This window comes from Tympanuchus pallidicinctus, unplaced genomic scaffold (assembly GCF_026119805.1).
Source record: "Tympanuchus pallidicinctus isolate F22 unplaced genomic scaffold, pur_lepc_1.0 scaffold1, whole genome shotgun sequence".
NCBI lineage: Eukaryota > Metazoa > Chordata > Aves > Galliformes > Phasianidae > Tympanuchus > Tympanuchus pallidicinctus.
Window position 1 is genome coordinate 6,174,029 of NW_026294618.1, and position 21,927 is coordinate 6,195,955.

Consider the following 21,927-nt stretch of genomic DNA (forward strand, 5'->3'; position numbering starts at 1 on the left):
TGTTGATGCAGCTCAGAGGATGTGCTTGGTTCTGTTACAGGGAATTTGGAATTGCAGGAAAGATTGCAGGTACCAGGTGAAGTGAGTATAGAAAAAGTGGTTTATGCTGCTTTTAGAACAATTTGGCTGCATTTTTTTCTGTGTGTGTGGAAGAGGCTAGATGTTCTGTAGTAGTAGAATCAGAGAATCAGAGAATCACCGAGGTTGGAAAAGACCTAAAAGATCATCCAGTCCAACCATTCACCTATTCCCAATAGCTCCCACTAAACCATGTCACTCAACACAATACTGATACAGTACTGATACTGAACATAGTACTGCTACATTGAGTGATTCTGGCTGATTATTTTTCCTGTAGTTGTCATTTTATTCCAGTACTCAAACCAGCAATTTATTTGTGTGATTTTAAAGGTCAGCCTAGGACCAGTGCTGTCAGTTTTGGAGATGTAAGGCATCTTGAAGCCAGACCTATACTTCTCACATGATCTGTCATCCTGATTTTCTTTATTTGCCTATTTTGACAGGCCGTCTGAATCCTTTCCTACAGGTCACAGCAAAAATAAAACCCATGTGAAAAAATCCTCTTGTGAATCAGCACCATAACCATACGTGGCTCTAGGCTTTGTCCTTATGAATGAATCCCACTTGCCTTATCTCTGTTGGCAATGTAGTGTAGACAAGTCTGAGCACTTCCAGGCAAGGCTTTGAAGATGCCCAGAATCAGTGCTAACTCACAGAATGCCAGCTGTGAGCGTTCCCTAAACCTCAATACATAGGCTAGATGGCAGCAACAGAGAACCACATTTATTTGAACATGAATAGCTGTTTGGGGGGGGCAATATTACTGATTCAGTCCCCTTGGGTCTGTTGAAAGGGGTCGCTGTAAGAGCACCCAAGGAGTTAGCTTCTTTGGAGGATATCTTCCATGGTCTTTTCTCCATAGCCATGAATGTTTTGTTTCCTCAAGTATTTTCACAGAACCACCACTGTAGAACTAGTGTGTGGGGCTCAGTCCATGTATGGTAATGCTTTTGCCCAAATGCTGATTGAGTCAGTGTTTGGACAAGGAAGTATGTCTAATCTCAGTGTAAACAAAAACATGGTACTGCAGCTGCTTCTTTTGAGTATCCATTGAATTGCTTCTATGCAGAAACCCAAAAAGCTGCTAAAAGCACTTCTGGGGGGGGGGAAAAAAAAGGAAGTATAAAAGCCAAGTTTTACTTTTCTCTGGTCCCATTTAGATTAGAGGGGAGTGTGTCATTGTGGCTTGGCTTCAGGGCTTTCACCTGCCCTTCTGTGGGTGGATCATCTGCGCCTCATTGACAAGTCTCTCCTCCCAAATTCCTTGCAAGATGCTCTGCAGGTTTGGCTCCAGGCAGCCTTGGGGAGGTGATTCCCTTCCTGACAAGGGGGTGGTTGTGTGAGCGGGGCTGGAGCTGCTCAGTCTGATGTTTGTAGGAGTGAGCTGCCAGCTCTAATTTTAGACTTCCATAAGGTTTCTTTTTTTTTTCTCTCCTGTTTTTGCTAGTTGAAAATCAGAAGCTATGGTTAGGTTGTCCTCTGTGGGTTTCATGGGAATGGTGCCTCCTCCTGACTGGTAAGGAGGACAGTAATGTTGCTTGCCTTCAAAGGGAAAGAAAAGCTGGAATCACAGAATTGTAGGGGTTGGAAGGGACCTCCAGAGATCATAGAGTCCAACCTCCCTGCCAATGCAGGTTCCCTGCACCTGCTTGCACAGGTAGGCATCCAGGCAGGTCTTGAACATCTCCAGAGAAGGAGACTCCACAACCTTTCTTGGAGAGTTCTGTGCACTTCAGAGCACTGCTACCCATATTTGTGAGACTTCCCCAGCAGCCTGGGGAAGTGTGCTATGAAACGGGCATCTTGCCTGCCTGGGAAAAGATCCCCTTCCTGGTCACTCTTGGAAGAGGAGAACTCGAAAGGATGCAGATCACCAGCTCGCCAATAGAACTCATTAAAAAAGCAAGCAGAAGTCAGAATGCTGTTTGTACACCTGCAGGATGTTCTTACATCTCAGAGTAGTCAGGGTAGCACCAACGAAGCGGCTCTCCTCGTTCTTGGCAGAACACTTTGCCACTGAAACATTTCACAGCTATTCTTCAGTACTTTGTCAATTTCCTTCTGCTGCAGAGCTAAGAAATAAGGCAGGGTTGGGTGAGCTGAGAGATGTTCTCCTTCATTCTGGGGTCTTGGGGCAGTTGTTCCTTCATAGCTTGGTTCTGGGAAAGTCTTCCTCCAATGGAATTGTAGAGAGTGGAAAAGACCTCATAGACCTCCTCTTTCCAACCGCAGCCCATCCCACCATGCCTGCTGATCACATCCCTCAGTGCCACATCTCCTTACTTCTTGAACATCCCCAGGATGGTGTGAGCCCACCACCTCCCTGGGCAGCTTGTTCTAGTGCTTCCTCTGCAGAAATTTCTCCTAATATCAGACCCAAACCTCCTTGTTACAACTTGAAACCATTACCTCTCGTGCAATCCAATAATCCTTTCCTAAAACCAAACCACACAAAAGCACCCTACTACAGTTGAAGTGTGGGAAGGAACTTTGAAATGGTTGCAAGGTTCTTAAATTATTTTTGTTAAGAGCTGGACTTCTTATTGGAGCCCACTGAGGTTGAATGTGGGGACAAATTATAACAGGGAAAGGAATCTTTTTAAAAGCCCTTTGAAACTGAAACTACCCAACAACAGAAGAAATGTGCATCCTGTGTCTGGCCAATGGCCCTGCTGTTGCTGCTGGCTGGATGCACTGGCTGTGGAACTGTGTCTTGTCCTGCTGCAGAGGGAGCTTTTCCCTGCCCAGGAGGAGAGCTCTGCAAAGTTGAGCTGTTCTGAGGTTTCTTGTGGCAGTGTAAATCTTGCTTTTGAGTCCTGTGATAGTTTTAGCTCCTCAACAGCAGATGTCATAACTTGCTTCATCTGTAGGTTCTGAAGTTCTTCAGAGTTTTCTGAGGTTATCGAGTGTAGTCTGCATCCTTTGAGCCATTCCATAATGACTTTGGTCATTTTTTATTATTGCTTTTCATCTGGATCTTGTTAAAATGACCTTACAGCTGAGGAACATTTACAGCCCATTAACAGCTTGTAGACACAGTGTGTTAATGTGTAACTTTGTCATGACAGAACACCCAGCAGTTCGTTGTGTGGCTTCTTGTGGAGGAAGTAGCCAGAGAAATGGCAATTGCTGTTTCAAGTTTAGAAGTTCCTCAGCTCTAAGCTTAGAGATGTGACCATTATAGTGCGTGATGGAAACAACTAATTAACTTCTCTGGGGAGAACCAGAACACTGGGGATGTAGGTGTCTTTCTGAGCAAGCTCTCACGGAAATAACTGCTCATGTTTTCAGTTGTCAATCCACAGCTGCAGTTTGGAACAGCTGATTTTGGGAGGGACTTCTGGAGGCCATCTGGTCAGAATGAGGAATGTGACCAATTTGCATGGTGCCCTTGCCTTTGTTAATTGGCAATTATTTGGCAGCCCAACTGATTCTAAGGTGCTTGGAGCTGGAGGCAGCCTTGGGTCCCTCTGGCCCCCCACCCCAACGGAGGCACGCAGAGCAGAGCAGGGCGCCCAGCACCACAGCCAGGGGTTGGGGAGATCCCCAAAGAGGGATGCTTCAAATAACCACCAGTTTTAGGATTGTGTGACCTTTGAACAATCATCTGAGGTTGGAAGTGGCTTTTGGTTATAGATGCATCTGCCGAAGAGGTGTTACTGCAAATCTGTCTTCAACCTTGATGTCTGTAGTCTAAATGCTAAGGAAGGAAATTGCTTTGTGTTCTACTTGCTGTCTCGTTTTAATGAATATCAGCACACTGGCAACTTGAAATTTTTTTTAATATTTTGTGAGCACGTTTTTACTGATGAGCCATTAGGGAGCTCAAATTTTGACGAAGGAGATTAGCACATAATAGAGCGACTTTCACTGCACTGCTCTTAAAATGGCTGCAGGCCAATTGTCCCATTGGTGAGCTCATTTTTAGCTTTTCTTCAGTGTCCTCTGGTCTGAGCAGGTGGCTGAGAAATGCCCTGTGTACCTGAGATGAGAAAGGTCCTTGAAGCAGAGACCAGAAAGAACCTCGAAGCAGTGCATCTTCCACTTGATTCCTTGTGACAGCAGGAAGCTGGGAAACTGGAAAATAATGTGCTGAAGCTAGCAAGCTAATTTAAATTGTATTTTCCTGCTGCAGCTGAAATGGAGTGGATGAGATGGGAAGGACATACCTAGAGGGCTTCCAGACCTGCTCATAGTGACCATGCCTCACTGGTTTGTACAGCCATCTGATCTCTGCTAACCATACAGCTTCTTAAATACAAATTGTCAGCCAATTTTTCCAGTGGCAACCCATTCCTGTTGTGTGAGCACCTTCACATGCATATCTGAGGGAGCACCAGTGCGTTATTACATTGGTGGCAGCAGCTTCTGTTGTAGACTGGTCTAACAAAGCTGCTTTTCAGGAACTGCTGGTTTGTATTTCTGGTCAGTGCTGGTTTCCACTAGGTCACACTGCACAGAGCTAGATGCTGTGGAGGGAGGTGCCCAGCGCTAGACTGAGAGGCAGCAGACACAAACTGCTGGATGTGAATTCCCATGAGATAGGAAAAATGCCACTCTCGAGGTGACAGACCACTAGAGCAGGGCCAGAGAAGGCTTCTCCTTTTTTGGAGCTGCTCAGAGGGGGCTGCGCAAGGCCCTGCTGTTGGAGCTGGAGGCTGGGCTCTGATATCTGGAAGTTCCTCCCATCCCAGCTGCTCAATTCCTGGTTCCCAGCCTCATGCCCTGGAGGTGAAGTGTTTTTTGGCTTCTGTGCCCCTTGTAAGATTGAGTCATTGCAGTGCTTCAAAGACTTCCTAGGCTTAATGGAAAGGCTGGAGGTAAGGGCTGCTTCTTCTGTGTGCGACTGGAGATGCAGTGCTCCAAACGTTAGTACTAACAGCTCTCATTTTTTTTCTCCCTTTCATTGTACAAATCTTGAGCTGGCTTGGAAGGCTTTGCAAATAACTGAAATCATCAGCTGACAACTATCTAGTTACTTCACAGATTCTTTAATCCACACTTTGAGTTTAATCTTCAAGTGAGCTGAAACATCTTTAGTCTACATAGTATAGAAGTGATATACTAAGTGTGTATTGGGGAAAATAGGACAAGGGCTTGTGCAGGTTGTGCTTTAGAGCCATCAGGGTTGGGTTACCCCTGCATCTCTCTGCTGTTCCCAGTTAATTACTTCCTTTCTGATGGAAGATTCTGAAATGTCCATCAGGATTTTACTTGACCCACTGGGGTTACTGCATGCAAGACTTCTTACTCTCAGTTGGAACTGGGGGGATCTTTTCCAATGGGAAAAGGTCATTTGCTGGAGGAAGGTGCCCTCGAGATAGCATCTTAGGTGCAGGATTCTTCAGCTTTCTTCCATCCATTACTGCAAAAGTTCAAAAGAAGGTCTGGCAGAAAGAGAGCAATAAATGCTGATACAGTAAATTCTTGTGTGTTTTCCCTTTCGTTAAAAAGTTGGATTTGGCTTTTTCTGGAGAAAATAACCAACTAATCAGCTTTTTTTAAAAGAAAAAAAACAACAAAAACTGAAAGTCACCAGAACATTGCATTCTGTTTGAGGCTTTCGTGTCTCCGCAGCAAAGGGGAATTTGTATGAAGTCCCAGCTGTAAGGTACAGGCTGAAGCTGTTTGGGGCATTGTGAAGGCTGTGGTCAGTGTTGGGGGGAGGCAGTCTGTGGCTCTCAGGGAGCTTTTGGTGGTATGTGTGGCCAGGGGCTAAAGTAGGTTCCCTAGAGCAGGTCGTACAGGAAAGCATCCAGCTGGGTTTTGAGTATCTCCACAGAAGGAGGCTCTGCCACCTCTCAGGGCAGCTTCTTCCAGAGCTCTGCTGCTCTGGAAAATCTCTGTAAAGAGATCCTTTCTCATATTTGTACAGAACTCCCTGGGTTCCAGTTTGTGCCTGTTGCCCCTTGTCCTGTTGCTGGGCACCAGCAAAAAGAGCCGCATCCTCCTGACCCCCACCCTTCAGATACTGATGATCAGATCCCCTCTCTCCTTCTCTTCCCCAGGCTGAACATCCCCAGGGCTCTCACCTCTTCCCATCAGGAGATGCTGCAGGCCCCACCATCTCTGCAGCCCTTCACTGGGCTCTCTCCAGCAGTTTCCTGTCCTCCTTGAACTGGGGAGCCCAGCACTGGACACAGTGCTTCAGATGTGGCCTTTCCAGGGCAGAGCAAAGGAGAGGAGCCCTTGCCCTGCTGGCTGTGCTCAGTGCAATGTTCCCCAGGGTTCTATTGGCCTTCTTGGCCATTAGGGGCACAGTCAACCTTTGATCAACTACTGGTTGATCAGGGCACTCAGGTTCTTCACTGTAAAGCTCTTCTCCAGCAGCTCACCCCCTAACCTTACCAGTGCATGTAGTTATTTCTCCCCAGGTCTAGGACTTCACACTTCCCCTTGTTCCTCTTTGCCTAGCTCTCACCCTATCCAGGTTTCACAGGATGACAGCATGGCCTTCTGGTGTGTCAGCCACTCCTCCCAGCTTTGTATAATCAGCACGCTTGCTCAGAGTGCTCTCTGTCCCTTCATCAGTTCATTAATGACTATGTTAAAAAGGATCACACCCAGTGCTGACACCTCCTAGAACCACTCTGGGTCCAGCAAGCCCTCAGAGGGCTATTTCTTTACTTAATGAGCATTTCAACAGATGTTAAAGTAGCCACCAGTTTCTGTAGCACCCTGTATCTGTGCAGAAGGATGGAGGTGAGTTGGTAGGTGACATCAATGGCAGGTATAGGGAAAAATGTTCATTTGAAAAATAGTTTTTCAAGGGATGCTTGTGTAGAGAGATCACGTTTCTGTTAGCAGGGACTGCTAAATGCATTCATATGTTAGGGAAAAGCTCTGCTGTGTGACTGTTCATAGCATTTGTTTTGATAAAGGTATCAAATCCCTGATTAACCACATCTTCCACTTCTGCTACTACTGCAGTCTCGGGAAGAGAGTTGTTGCTGCTTCCTTAAAATGAAATTACCTATGCTTTCCCATGATGGCATATATTCCCTAGTGCAAGGGGAAGTGCAGGGTGTAATTGTGCAGGGATGAATGCTGCAGGAATTCAGCAGGTTGGCTTTTTTTTTCTGAAAAACACTGGAGTGAGATCTCAGAAGACAGATAGAAGTAGGATTTATTTTTGGTTGGGAACAGCTGATAGTTCTGTAGCAGAAATGGGGGGGGCATGCCAAAGATTTGGAAGTCTCAATTCTGTGTCTCAAAAACCCCAGAGGGTGGTTTTGTCTGGTTTCTTCCTTTCAGATCAGAAAACACTAAGCCTTTCTGCATAGGCCCTAAAGGGTGAGTGAGAGCAGCACACAAACAAGTACCTTACATATAGACACTGTGTTTAGGTGAGGCTGTGTCAGTGCTGTGAACTTAAAGCTTTTTGTCTGCAAACAGTATTTAAGAAAATCAGTGAGCTTCTGCAGGGCTTCTTGTTCTTATTCTGGACTCAGCAGAGGATATTGGAATGTCCTTGTGTTCCCATGGGTCACATTCAGTTGTCATGCCAGACTTAATAGGCCATTAATTAAAGCTGTAAGTAAACTCCAAATTTGTTGTGGGCTGAAGAGCTTTTTAGCATCCTCTGAGCCGATCCTGCCCTAAGGGTTTACAGTGCCCTGTACTGCACTGTGGTAGAGGTGCAGGTCCATATAGGCACTGCCTGTGTTGCTGGAGCAATGGTTTGGTCTTAGAATCATGAAGGTTGGAAGAGATCTTGAAAAATCATCGAGTCCAAATGTCAGCCCATCCCCACCACGTCCCCAGTGCCACATCCCCTCAGTTCTCAAACACCTCCCTGGGCAGCTGTGCCAATGCATCACCACTCTTTCGCTGAATAAATATTTCCTAATAGTGTCTTGCACAAATTCACAGGAATTTTAAGTGTTGATGATTTAAAATTAACTTTCTAGCATGAAAAGCTTCTACTCCCACCAAAAAAAGCCCTCCAAAGCCATACTGGCATCTCTTGTCTGGATTTGTAGAAAATAAACTGAGAAGCCCAACAGATACACATTTCTTTCTCTGCTGGTGTTGCTGATATAACCTAGTCTTACTGTTACTGCAGATCTGCCCAGAACTTTTTAAAAACAAATAAAAATTGTTTCTGGTGGATGGGGAGGAGGGTTCATGTTAATGCTTAGAAATTGTTTTGCTGAAGTTTTTAAAGGGGTGTTTCTCTCCTTTTTTTGGGTTGCACTCCAACTCCAGAAGGTAAGAACCACTGCTGATTGTTGTGAAGCCGTTCTGTTTTAACACAAGCTGCACAAGCCTTAATTGAAGAGCCCTGCTTGTTTCACGTGGGCATAAAAACAAAGTTAAAGCAGTATAATTAGTGTCAATGCTTGTTGCACTAACCTGCCTTTGCATTTGTGTTTGACTATAATGCAAACATGAAGCCTGCTTGCAAGTTGTGGCGGTGTCAGGCTAACAGCACGGAATGCTCAGTGTCTCACCAAATTAACATCGCTGTGCAGTCTTGGGTTTGCACTTGGTTCGCATGATGGCTTTGTGCATCTTTGTCTGTGTGTAGAATCTGCTCTATTCATAGAAGGAGCTGCTTCTGAATCTTAAATTTGTTTTAACAAGCTTTGAGTTGGTGCTGTGGCATCTGCTTACCATCCATGCCTCTCTGCTGTGGCGCTTGATCTGAATCGATTGGGTCTTAAAGCCTATTTTAATTTGCTAATGAACCAAAAGCTTTTTGTGTGAATGTCTGATTCAGAGGGAATGGGGGGGAGAAAGGGATGCTCAAATATGGGGAAATCCCTCACCCTTAAACGCAGCTGGATCCGTTGGGGCCTTTTTGTCAAGTTCCATGAATTGCAGTGAAGATGTGAAAGGTGGATGCTCACTGCTGGATGCACTTTGTACAAACTTCCATTTACAGCAAAACAGTCATTAACTCTTCTGCAGAACCCCGAGCTGTGCAGAGATGGGTTCTGAGCAGCATTTCTGTGCCAAGCACCAGTGCACATCCTGCCTGCAGGACCTGCTGGAGCTGTGGTGGTTCTGCTCCAAGGCAGGGAGTTGCTGGCCGTGTGCTCTGCTAACAAATGACTACTGGAGCTTTAATATAAAGGAGCCTTCTGAAGGATAAGTATGCCTTGTATCGTGTTCTGAGTGCAAGTTTGAGTTCCAGCACTGCAGAGATGAGAACTCTGTGGTGTCAGGCCAGCATCCCATCACAGGTGGCTGTACAAAAATGATTCTGTCACACTTTGTTTTCGAATCAGAACAGATCTGCTCAGTCCCTGAGGTCTCAGGGCAGGGCTGGTTGGGAAGGGCTCAGTGGTGGAATTGGCAAACCTGGAAAGAAGTGTTACACATCTTTTTTCCCACTGAGCATGTTCACCATAGAGCTATCTCACCCTTACCTGATGCACATTCACCATTTTCAAGCTCCTTTTTCTCCTGTTCAGTCTGAAGAAGCTTTGAATTTAACATGGAATGTAAGAGGCCGTGATTTAATGAAGGCTGAAATTTGACATTTCTCAGAAAGGGAGCTTGGTATGTATGCATCTGCTGGGAAGTAGCTTAGAGAAACACTCTGAGGGGTGAGAGCTTCAAGTGTGCATTTCTTATGCTGTTGGTCTCATAGCTAGCTGCCTTCATGCTATCACAGTGTCAAGCAGTGCTGACTACAGCAATAGTGGGGGAGTGGTTGGGAATGAGGTGACAGAGCAGACACCTTCCAGGTCATTAAAACAGCACAGTGTAGATGGAATGGTTGTAAAGAGTCATGGAGGACCACCCCTTCGGCCAGCTATAAGCACTGCACTTAGATGCACAGCTAACAGGTCAGTGCCTACTCTGGTAATGCAGAGTTCAAGAGTGTGTGTGTGTGCTCAGCTCTCACTGTGCTGGGTGGTCACCTGGTGAGTATAGGTGAGTGCTTGCTTGTATGCTGAGGCAGCACCTGTGACTGCAAGGGTTCCTGATGGTGCACTGAAACATGCCTTTTGCCTTTCGTAGAGGTAGCTTTGGGTGGGTGGATGTGCAACTCCCTACTGCTTTCCAAGCTGAAATGCACTGCAGAAGAAAAAACAAAACAAAACTTTCAGTTGCATGCCATAAAACTTTCTTAAGTTTGTACCTGCTTCTGTTGAACAGTTGGCATCACGCACCAGATCAGTTCCATTTGCAAACATTCTTACCAAAGAAAAGGTCATTTTGATTCATGAGCTGGCACAGGTTGCCCAGAGGGTTGATGGATGCCCCATCCCCTCAGACACCCAAGGCTAGGCTGGATGGAGCTCTGAGCACTGATGGAGCTGTAGGTGTCCCTGTTCATTGCAGGCAATTGGTCCAGGTGGCCTTTGAAGGTCCCTTCCAACTCAATTATACGATTCTAAAGGCTGAGTTCTGCTTTGAGGCCTATGAAGTACCTTGCACATTACCAGGACCTCGTGGTCAGGGTGCCCAGCCAACCACGGCCCCAAATGGCAGCAATGCAGGTGTGGGTGACATCCCATAGTTGTTAATGGCACATCTGAAGCGTGCAGGAACCCTTCTTTCCCTTCATGTGCTTCTACCTGCTGGCTTTGGGGTGCAGCAATGGGAGCAGGTGGTAATGGCCTTAAGTTGTGCTGATGTGCTGGAGATGTGTTTTCCAGATGGGAGGTTTGGGTGTCCCAGCAGGATCTGTGTCTGCTGGTGTGGGACCCGAGTATGGCTGTGGCAGGAAGGGCTCAAAGCCACGAGGGGGATGTGAACCTCATAGCCAGACTGAACCCAGCTTTCTGAAAGCTACGTGAGATTTATTGAGTGGATTTTAACCTGTAAAATTTTCAGTTAGGCGTGTGAAAGGTTAGAATGGTGTTATCTTTGTGCCATTTTCTAAGGAGCCTATGGAGGAAGGCAGGTAACGATAGGTGAATGTGAGAAGAAACTAAAGCAGAAATAATGGGTAAGCTGTTAAACAGTGGAGTTAAGATCATGGAATCGTAGAACCCATCACCACTGTTACACATCCCTCAGTGCCACATCTCCATGTCTCAAACATTTCCAGGGATGGTGACCTCACCACCTCCCTGGGCAGCCTGTGCCACTGCATCACCTCTCTTTTGGAGAAAGAATGTTTCCTAATATCCAGCCTGAACATCCCATGTGCAACTTGAGGACATCACACCTCATTCTATCACTAGTTATCTGAGTAGTATGAATGACAGACTGTTCCAACCTTTGTAAAGCTTGGTCATGCCCAAACTTGGTTCTTTGTTGAGCTTTCAGAGCATGGCTTTACCTAGGTTCTTGTGAAATGCCTGGCTTAGCTCTGATCTGCTGTCCTGATCAAGTTTTTAGGAGGAATGAGCTCACGGTCAGGTATGTGGTGAGCTTCTTGCATGCAGTTAAGTGCAGAAATGGGTTTTGCATAAAGAAGGGAAAGGTTCTGTGCTGGAAAGCAACACCTTTGAAAAGAATATGGGGCTGCTGTAGGAAACAGTACTGGGTTGTAGCTTTCAGGGTGACCCTGTAGCTTTCAAGAGGTGAGGAATAGGATTGCAAAGCATCTGCCTGGCTGTAGTGAAGTCAGCCTAATGTGCAGTAATGCTGCTGGTTCTGGGCACTGGCAGAATGGAAGCAGAGCTCAGGACTGGGCTTGGTGTGGGATGATGTTCTCAGTGTAAATGTGCTCAGGAGAAACTTCTATCCAGGGATGGAGTTGTCTGGAGGTGAGCACAAGCTCTCAGCAGAGGTGCCAGTGTTCTGACCCTCAGCTGTCTGTCTGCATCAGCCACGGCAGACATTAGGAGGGGGGGAGCTGGGTGAAACTCAGTTCTGCCATGTAAGAAGAGCATGGAATTCTAATGCTCTCTGCAGTTAGCTTGCAACAGATCTGCTCTGAGTTTCAGAGATGCAACTTTTTGCACTTGGAGCTGTACGAATAAGTGTCCATTTTGACGTTCTGCAAAGAAGAGGTGGAGGGCCTGAGCACGGGGGCTTCTTGTGTGCTTCTTTTCCTGGAACTGGAGCATGGCTACGTCAGGCTGGTTTCACCATTGCTTGTTGTGGCTGATTCAGCTCGTATCAGTGGGAATGCCCGTTGGGTCTGTGCTCTGTGCATGCTTGGTCCTTGGGTGAGGGGTTGTGACTCCCAGCAGAAGATGAAATCTGTCCATACAAATGCAAAAAATTAATGCTGTGCTTTTATTTTCAGTGGGACTTCTCCTCTTGCATGCCTGAATGCTATGTTACATACGAACTCCCGAGGGGAAGAGGGCATTTTCTATAAGGTCCCAGGGCGGATGGGAGTGTACACTCTGAAGGTAAGTTTCTCAGCTGGGCAGTCTTGTTTGAGTGCTCAGTGGCTTTTGTTCCTTTACAGATATTTTGCACTAGGGTAAATCCAGTGTAGGGAAGAGGGAGCTGTTCCTCACTAGCGTGGATTGTAGTGTGAGCTGTACCTCCAAACACAAACACTGAACTCCTCATTCTTGCTGGTGATCATCTGCGTGCAGAAAATAGAACCAAAACATTGCTGGGATTTTTCACAGAGGTGTAGATTGCTGGTATTAATTATCATCCAGAAATGAAATTGTAATAAAATTGCAACCACAGAAAAGTAACGTTATCACCATTGAACTCATATCTGGAAGAGAAATAGCCCCTTATCCTTAATCTATTAATAGCAGACAGGAAGTATTTCTAGGAAAAAGGTGTAGAATCCTTTGTGTAGCTGATTTGTTCTTCTAAAAACAATCTCTGTTTGTGGTTTCTTTTCCCCACTTACACTACTCAGATGAGGCCTGCTCTCACTGTTCTTGGTTTTCTATGTACTTGAAACTGGTGACTTTGCCATAAGATTCCTCTCGCTAATGTAGATCTCTGCAGTGTTGGTTGTGTCTGCTGTAGCCACGCTCTTCTTCTCAGTCCATGCTCCAGAGAGAGCAGTAGTAGCTTCTGAGGTAATGTTTGGCTTATCCTGTAATATTTAAATCATTTGAATTGGAAAAGGTCTCTAAGATGGTGTAGTCCAACCTGTCACCACCAGGCCCACTAAACCATGTACTGAAATGCCACAGAATCACAGGATGGCCAGGGTTGGAAGGGACCTCAAGGATCATGAATCTCCAACTCCCCTGCCACATACAGGGCCACCAACCTCCACGTTTAATGCTAAACCAGGCTGCCCAGGGCCCCATCCAACCTGGCCTTGAACACCTCCAAGGACGGGGCATCACAGCCTCTCTGGGCAGCTCGTTCCAGTACCTCACCACTCTCTGGGTAGAGAATTTCCCCCTGATGTCCGATCTAAATCTCCCCCCCCTCAACTTAAAACCATTTCCCCTTGTCCTACACATATCAGCCCTTTCAAAGAGTTGATGCCACATCTCCATGTTTCTTTTTCTTGGAAATCCAGACCAAGGCAGACGAGTGTTCCTCCATTTTCCCATCTTATTACTTGTTACAGGTGCTGGAGCATCCTGCTGTTCCCCCAGTTAGTGGCTGGAGCCTTCTGGTGATTGGCAGTGCCCTGTACCTCTGTCCATTTGGCTCATGTCCCCGTGTGCTTGTATTTATTGCTTCCCCTGTACTTATTATCCCCTTTGCAGCAGAAAGGCTCACAACTAGATTTCCTGTTCACCGGTAGCCTGAAAGATTCCAGTCTGTAGGAATATTTCTAACCTGATGTTTGGAGAAGTCCATCAAGCTCACCACAGGTGATAAAACAGAGCACATCATCTTGCAGAAGTATTTATAGGAGTGCTAGCTGGAAAACCAGATTTTATTTGATTATTCCATATGGTTCCCTAAATGGAGGAAGCTTAATTATTGAAAGAAGATCAGTTATAAAGAGAAGATGTTTCTGTAGTTTGGAGTACACTTCTGCTTTGAAAACAGGACGTGCAATAGGGAGAGGTAAAGGTGCCTAAAGGAATTTGTGTTAATGAAGATCGCGCATTGACATCGTCCTTGGAGCACAGTTATGGAGAGCAGCACAGGGAGCAGGGATTGTTTTCTCTGGAGCAGAAGGAGGCTTGGGGGAGACCATCGCTCCCTACAACTACCTGAAGGGAGGTTGTAGTAAGGTGAGGTTGGCCTTTTGTCCCGCATAACAGAGAGAAGGATGAGAGGTGTTGGCCTCATGTTGCACACGGGGACATTCAGGTTGAATTTTAGGAAACGTCTCTCCTTCAGAAGAGTGGTGGTGAGGCATTACAACAGGCTGCCCAGGGGGTGGTGGGATCACCATCCCTGGAGGTGTTCAGCATTCGTGGCGCTGAGGGATGTGGTCAGCGGCGGTGGGTTTGCAGTTGGACTAAATGATCTTTTCCAGCCTTAATGATTCTGTGGTTCTGGGAGATTTTGAGAGGCCAGATGGTCAATGCAGACAAGGCATGGCGATAGAAGGTCTTGAGGAAGGGGCAGAGCTGGAAGGAGAGCACTGCAAGTTGTCTGCAGGTGCTGGGAAGGACCCTTGGAGAGTCCAACCTCCTGTCAAAGCAAGGTCAGCTGTGGCACATCACTGAGGAGACATCCTGAAGCAGTCTGAAATAAGGGACTGTATAATTGCTGTGTGCCAAGCGAGTAACATTATCTCTGCAAAAGTCACGCTATAAAAAAGGTTGAATAAAGGAAAGGTGAGCATTAGGAGTACACAAGTGTCGTCTTCACCAGCTTAAGTGACACTTGGTATAAATAGATTTTTCCGTGCTTCTCATTATGCTTTCTCTTCCCTCGTGACTTGCAAGTAATTTTTTATGTGCAGTGCAGTTTGTGCAGTGAGGGATGAAAATATTCAATATCTGACCCAGTTAGTAGTCACCTGGCTGGTGGAAAAAAGTCTGGAATTATTGAAATTGGTGAAATCAGTGTCATCTGAATTACGTTTTGGACCTACAAGCAAAGACCAGTCACAGCTGTAACTTCAGAGAAAAGACACAGTTGTCTTCAGGAGAAGGGAGAGATTGCACATCAGTGCCCAGCTGATGGCTGACAAAAGGATGCCCACACACACACCTAATTTGTGCAGCTGTCCTGAGCCCTTTGTTGCTTGTACAGTAATCGTGTTGCAGCTATGTATCTAAGAAAGAAAGCAGAGCTGCAATTCCTGCAGAATTCTTCCTTGCAGAAGTCAAGGCGTTGTTGCTAATTAGCACTAATACGACAGTGCAGGTTAAAATCTGAGTGGTGGTGATCGCTAGAGGGCAGCCTGGGCTTAGATGTGGACAGGCAGCAAGGGCTGGCTGTTACCAGCCTGAAACGTTAGGTGTGAGAATGGTGGACCTGCAGTGCCTTACAGAGTGTTGTAGTGCACTGAAGGTCACTGTGGCGTGTTACAGTGTGTTGTAGTGCATTATAGATGGTGACTGGGGATAGGCAACTATAGGGGGTGTGCAGGGAGGGAGATGTGAGATGGTGACAGGGAAGTGTGAGAGCCACACCAGCAGGCACGTGTTTTATGTGGGCTAGCAGAAAGCACAGGCCTGAAGCTGAGCTCTTCTGACACGTCTCTGCAGGATAAAAAGTCAACGACAGGCACTGGCTAAATGAAGGAAAATGCAACTTAAAAATATTTTATTAAGTGAGGAATTTCTTGCTACGTGGGCTTACTGACCTGTTGGCTCCGTTTGCAGAAGGACGTTCCGGATGGGCTGAAGGAGCTCTCAGATGGCTCGGAGGAAAGCAGCGACGCGCAGTCCGACTCACAGAGCTCTGAGAACAGCAGCAGCAGCAGCAGCAGTGATGGGTGCACGAACAAGGATGGGAAGAAAAGCAGGTGGAAAAGGAAAGGTAATTTTCCTGCTCAGGAGAGATGATAACATGTTTTCTGTGAAGGATTTTCAGCTTTTTGCTGATCCCATCTGTTGCCATATAGGGACAGGACCTTACAGGAGCCCAAAGTCTAGTTTACAGCTTATGCTGCTGACTTGAATTTACATCATAAGTGCAGCATAACTTGAAACAAAAAAAAAAGTATTTGCAATTAAATGTGTGTGTATCCTTGATACAAGCATACTGTGCTTCAGATCTAGGAACAGCAGCATTGGTTTTTTACAGGTTTTCTCTTTATCCTGGGCCTTATATTGAACCCTGTATAATGAGCCCTAGGCCTAACTCTAACCCTTCTTTCCTGAAACCACTGCACCTTCTGGTTGTGGCCTCTCTCAGTGATATTGCACGTAGCACTGACTAGGAGTGAGCACCGAAGCTCTGCGATTACAGCTTGTTATGGAGACTGATGGGGCTGTGGGACTGGGCTCCATTTCCCTGCTTTGGACTTCTTTCCCTCACAGACTCAGCAATATTTAGGTATTGTGTACAGTTGAGTATTTAAACTTGCTTTCAAGCATCAGTCACTTTTAAATAATACAGGAAAGTTCAGCAACGTTTCAAGAGTACCTAAATTCTGAATGTTCTGCAGAAGAATATCTTTGGTGTTTTGGGGGATCAAGCAAAGGAAATAATGCATTCCATTCCCTTTTCAATCCTGGTATCTTGCCACAGTGTCTGACTGGAGGCTGTCAGTAGTTGCATCATGTATTAGTAACACATTGCAGTTTCCTTTGCCCACGTCTAATTCCAGAACCCATTCATTTGATCAGTGTCTGAATCTTCATTCCTCCTTCAGAATTCTGGTCAAGTATCTGTTTAAGTGCTGAATTAATTAAAAAAAATACGTGTATGTAATAAAATTTGAGGATGCAATATACATTTACTAGAAATCCTTTGCTCTTTCTTGTAAGCAGAGGTTGCACCTTTCTCTTGTGGGTATTCCTGTGTCTTTCAGTGTCGCTGCTGCTGTTACAGCTGCTTTACCTTTAATCTGATCCTTTCTCTTTCTACTCAGTCATGCACAGAATTTCTTGGCTGAAATGCAACAAAATGAAAAGCTTATTTCCATTGCAGTGGTGGAGGCATGTAAGCAGTTTTCTGACACTACTGGAGCCATGCAAAAGAGCATTTAGGTCAGCTGGGGTTGTGTGGACTCAACCGTGTGTGGGGTTTTCCATGTAGTGCAAGTAAACAAAACCAAAGGAAACTGTTAGATAGAATTGTGAGCATTTAAAACACTACAAAAATAGGCATTGTTAAAAGCTTAGAAGTAAGACTTGACTCCAAATTAATCCTTTGAAAGAGAAAGTGTGAGTAGTGTGGCTAAAATACTTTCATTCCTAACAAAGCCTCGGAATGGGGCGTTATGTAAAAAACTTGCAAGGAAGTGCAAAAATCTTAGAGAGGTTGTTTGCCTAGCAATGTGTGCATGGCTTTTGTGTAAAAGTTCTACATATGGTGCTACTGCTGTCAGAGCAAACAGAACCCTGCGTGGTTTGGGAACCAGAGAAAGAAGGAAGGGAATCTGTAGGCTGAAAGAGGTGGCAAAAGTTACCCAGAGCTCAAAAGCAGAAGGTTTGAAGTTAGCAGTTCCAGTACAAATAAAAAAGGGAATTTTGCACTTCTTTTGTGGCTGATTCTTCTTCTTTCTAGGAATCACAGTGCTTTAATGCACTCGAAGCCAACTTCATTATTAAAAGTGTGGCTGTGGTCGGTGGTGTCACCGATTATTTTCCTTCTGTTCCCCTGAGGTTTGTTTTCCTTTGTTTGAGCAGCTCTTAATTGCTAATGAACTCACCTCTTAGTGTCACACAAAGGCATTCACGGGTTTCTGAGCGGAAATGGTGTTCTCCTTGAGCTTCCCTTTAAGAAAATCTCAGTACACCACTGTGCTGGAGCAGGGAGGGCATTTCTGTGCAATGAATTGTTGGCGCTGCAGATGTGTGGAGTTGCTGCCAGGCCCAGCAGAGCTCGGTGCAGCCTGAGTTGCCCCTGTGCCAGCAGGGCACTGCAAGAGTGGAAATGGAAGCACAGTCTCTGTATTTGCAGCTCGATGTAAGTCCTGTGAATCCTGCTCTGGCTGAAAGTGCTGGAGCTCTGTGTAGGGAACAGGTGGGAAAGCAATATGAGGCAGTACATCATAGAATTACAGAATGGTTGGGTTGGAAGGGACCTTAAAGACCATTCAGGTGCAGCCCCTGCTGTGGGCTGGCTTCTGCCCATGACCCCCTCCAGCCTGACCTTGGGCTCCTCCAGGGATGAAGCGATTCACAGCCGTACATGTACCTCACATTGCCCCAAACCAAGTGCAGCACCTTGCACTTGGCCTTGTTGAGCCTTGTGGGCTCCTATGGGCCCTATTATCAGGACTGTCTAGGTCAGATTGGATATTAAGAAATAGTTTTCTCTGAAAGAGCAGTGCTGCAGTGGCACAGCTGCCCGGGGAGGTGGTGGGGTCACCTTCTGGAGGTGTTCCAGAGCCGTGGGGATGTGGCACTGAGGGATGTGCTCATTGAGCATGTTGGGCTGGGCTGGGGTTGGACTTGGGGATCTCAGAGGTCTTTTCCAACCTGAACGATTCCACGATTCAGTGCTGTTGGGGTTACATGTCAGCGAGCCTGGAATCCATTCCTTAACAGCAAAGTACATTTCCGAGCTCATCGTGTGGGGCTGCGTTCTTCCCTTTGGCCCTTAGGTTGCCTTTAATCCTTTCAGAATTCTCCCTCATTTCACTGCCTCTTCCCACGGTGCTCTGAGCTCCTTTTGCAGTTCTCTGCAGTTCAGTCTGTGCTGCAGAAGAACATTTTATGCCAACAAGCTGTGTGTGCCCAATTTTCATGTTGTGTATGTTGAACGGTGTGGGTTGGGCATGCTTCCTCAGGCACCCTGCAGTAATCCCCCTCACTCTGGTGCTAAACCAGACAAGCATATTTCAAACTCTGGAGTCACATTTGATAAACATTTTCTCCAGGAAGCTATTATGGTTAATTTAAGTGATGTCTTTGCCATTGGCTTTTGCTTTGCCCTTTTAGATGCACTGCTTAATTTCTTTGTAGGTCGTTTCCGTGTTTCAGTGTGGTTCCCCTTTTTATGAAGCTTAATATTACTGTGCCATGGTGCGTGAAATTCTTACAGAGATTTCTCTCTGAAGATTTTCTTCATTAAAACACAAAACCCTGCACTTCTCTCAACCAGAAGTCAGAAATTCCATACAAAAATAACATTTTTTGAGCTTATGTTGCACAAAAGAACATTTGAAGTCATAAACAAGTTCCCTGCTACTTTCTTCTTTCAAAGGTTTTTTTTTTTATGAGAGTGTGGGCTCTTAGTAAGCTCCCTCTTATGACACAGTGTGAGCACAGATTCATATTGCCTGGCCACATGTTATTCCTCTGTTCCTCTGCACAAGGACAAATGCAGCCATCCTGACAAATTTACCATTTTTGGTGACTTTTTGACCTACTGTGTCAGTGACAAGCAGTAAGAAGTCAGCAACCACAATGGGGGCTTCCCCTGGGCACTTCTGGCTTTGCTGATGACCTCTGTAACTTTGTTTTGCAGGGCATGTTTACTTTCTCTATGATCTCCCTCTACTCTCTCTCGTCTCATTGCAGCTGTGCGTCAACATGGCCCTGCTCCTTTGGATGCTCTCAGACACTGCAGGGGTCCTTGTTCATAGAATCCCAGAACCATTCAGGTTGGCAAAGAGCTCCAAAATCCTCTAGTCCAACCCCAACCCATCCCACCATGCCCACTGTGTCCCTCAGTGCCACATCCCCATGGTTCTGGAACACCTCCAGGTTTGCTGACCCCACCACCTCCCTGGGCAGCTGTGCCACTGCATCACCACTCCTTCAGAAAAGAAATGTTTCCTATTATTCAACCTGACAGCTCTTCCATGAGACCTCCAGTAGATGTTATCGGTCTGTGTCAGTCTGTGTGTTTCATGGGGGGCTTTAGAAACATGTAGTGATGGTCCAAAAAACAAAGATAACTTCATTACGAATGGTATCTTTCAAAATACAAACCGTCAGAACGTAGACCAGCTTTCCACCCACCCCAGAATTTCAGCTGTTTTTCCTTCCAGGATGTGAGGGGAAGCTGGGATGCTGTGTATGCCATGCAGTGGTGGTCAAAGCGAGGTCTGGGTCTGGATGCACCTTTGATGCTTTGTGGTTTAGGTTTGGAAACAAGGCTTGGGCAGCCTGGTCTTGTATTAATGTGGAGGTTGGTGGCCCTGCCTGCAGTGGGGGGGTTGGAGCTTTGTGATCCTTGAAGTCCCTTCCAACCCAAGCTCTTCTGATGATTCTTATACTCTTGGTGTTGTTTTATTCCATAGCTTTGAGCTCATAGGTTTCACCTTCTGCATGCATCTGGAAGACTTTTTTCTTTCAGCTTCATTTAGCAAAGCCTGCAGTTTAATTGTACTGCTATAATATCCAAGAGGTAGAGTGGAAGAATTTCTGCACAGAAGCAAGTTTTTACTCATACATTTGTTTGCTCTGCTTTGAAATAACCAAAAAGACATTAAATTCCAATTAGGTTCTCATCACGTTTTGTTCCGCAGCGTCAGCTCTGGAACACAGCACTCCTACACAGCCGCTTCCTGGATGCTTACATGAAACACTTGGAGGGCTCCTTCCTGGTTTAAAAAACCAAACTGATAGCCCAAATTCAGACAGAGTGCTCTGGTGGCATTGCCTGGCTGCTTTATTACCTGTGCAGTAGTTGAGGTATGCTGAGCCCTTTGCGATTGGAAGCATCCCAGAACCTCATTAGGAAGAGCTGCTCATGCAGCTTATTGCATGGGGAGGAGGGCTGTTGTTGGGAGGACACAGATCTCTGATGGGAATCAGTGAAGTGAGTGCAAACCGTGGCAGACAGCGAGCAGCTGAGGTGTGCTCCCATCATCGCGTTTTGCTCGGAGGCTCCGACCTGAGCTCTCTGAAACTGCGGCTCAGCTTAACGTGCCATTATTTTTGCTCATATACATATAAAACAGGAAGCACGTTCAGATAACATCAACAGCCACTTCCTTATATGTACAAAAATAAAGTGCTCTGACAGCAGCAAAACTGACACTTTGATTTTAAAAGGGGTAGAAACCTCGCATTTGTGGACCCACATGGGCATTGCGCTGAGCCAATCAGGAGCACAGAGGAAAAAATTTAAAACAACCCTCCTGCATTATTGTCTGTACATCTGTGCATAAGCAGAAGGCTGGAGGAGGCCACGAGGTTGCAGATTTTAAGCAGAAGAAATAATGTTCATGGAGCAGCTCCGTGCAATTCCTCTGGAAGGTAAGGGGATGCTGCTCCAGCAGGCAGCTGCTGCTGGGGATTTGCACTGTAGGGGATGGAGTGGGTGCTCTTTTGGCTCTGTGACGATGGGCAGTGAGACACGGATATCTTTTCTTTGGCCCTGATGGGAAACAGTTTCTCAGCTGTTACCTTTTGAGACTGACAATAAAAGCACAGCTTTTTTGGATGCGCTGCAGTGCTTGTAAAACCAAAACACTTTGGTTTCACATTCTTTTAAATCATCCTGAAACTTTAAGTGTAAATACCTCACTTCCAGATGCTTTTATCATCTTTTCACTTTGGTTTTGGGGCAACTTGCAATTTGTTGTTGTAATGCACTCTGTGAGCAAGAAGTGCAGTGGGCTCAGCGTTACTTGTGCTGCACCTCATTTGTACATCTGGGGCTGTTTCAGAGCTCCTCTGTACTAATGTAGTCTGTGCTTATGGAGTCTGGAAATAAATCATGTGTAACTTAGTCTTGTTTCTATGGCCAGCTGCAAAACTTCAGCAGACTCAAGTGCAACTTGAGCAGAACATAGACCTGGCTTTGCATGCTCATGCAAATAGAATCACAGGATGGCTTAGTTTGGGAAGGAGCTTAAAGGGTCGTCTAGTTCCAGCCCCCAAATAAAGCTGTATCATTGCACTATACATCTGCCCAGACTTTTAAGGCTTCTATCCGTTAAAAACCAGCATTCAACGTTGGATTTTCTTGTAATGTCTTCCATGCTGGATGTTCCTGTTGTACTCCTTCTACTCAGAGTCATCC

At 46.0% G+C, this 21,927-nt stretch overlaps 1 protein-coding gene and 1 long non-coding RNA gene across 6 annotated transcripts in view; both read left to right on the forward strand.

The window, feature by feature from the left end:
• Positions 1-21,927, forward strand: part of LOC128086011 (uncharacterized) — a 159,478-nt gene that overhangs the window by 90,431 nt on the left and 47,120 nt on the right. The window lies entirely within an intron of this gene.
• The window catches only part of ASXL2 (ASXL transcriptional regulator 2), a 90,416-nt gene that overhangs the window by 23,407 nt on the left and 45,082 nt on the right, over positions 1-21,927 (forward strand). For 2 of the 5 annotated variants that reach the window (XM_052690988.1, XM_052690978.1), the window contains exons 3-4: positions 12,239-12,347; positions 15,660-15,816. In XM_052690988.1, the coding sequence (XP_052546948.1) occupies positions 12,239-12,347; positions 15,660-15,816 (266 nt within the window). The other 3 variants (XM_052690996.1, XM_052691003.1, XM_052691014.1) reach the window with 3 other exon arrangements.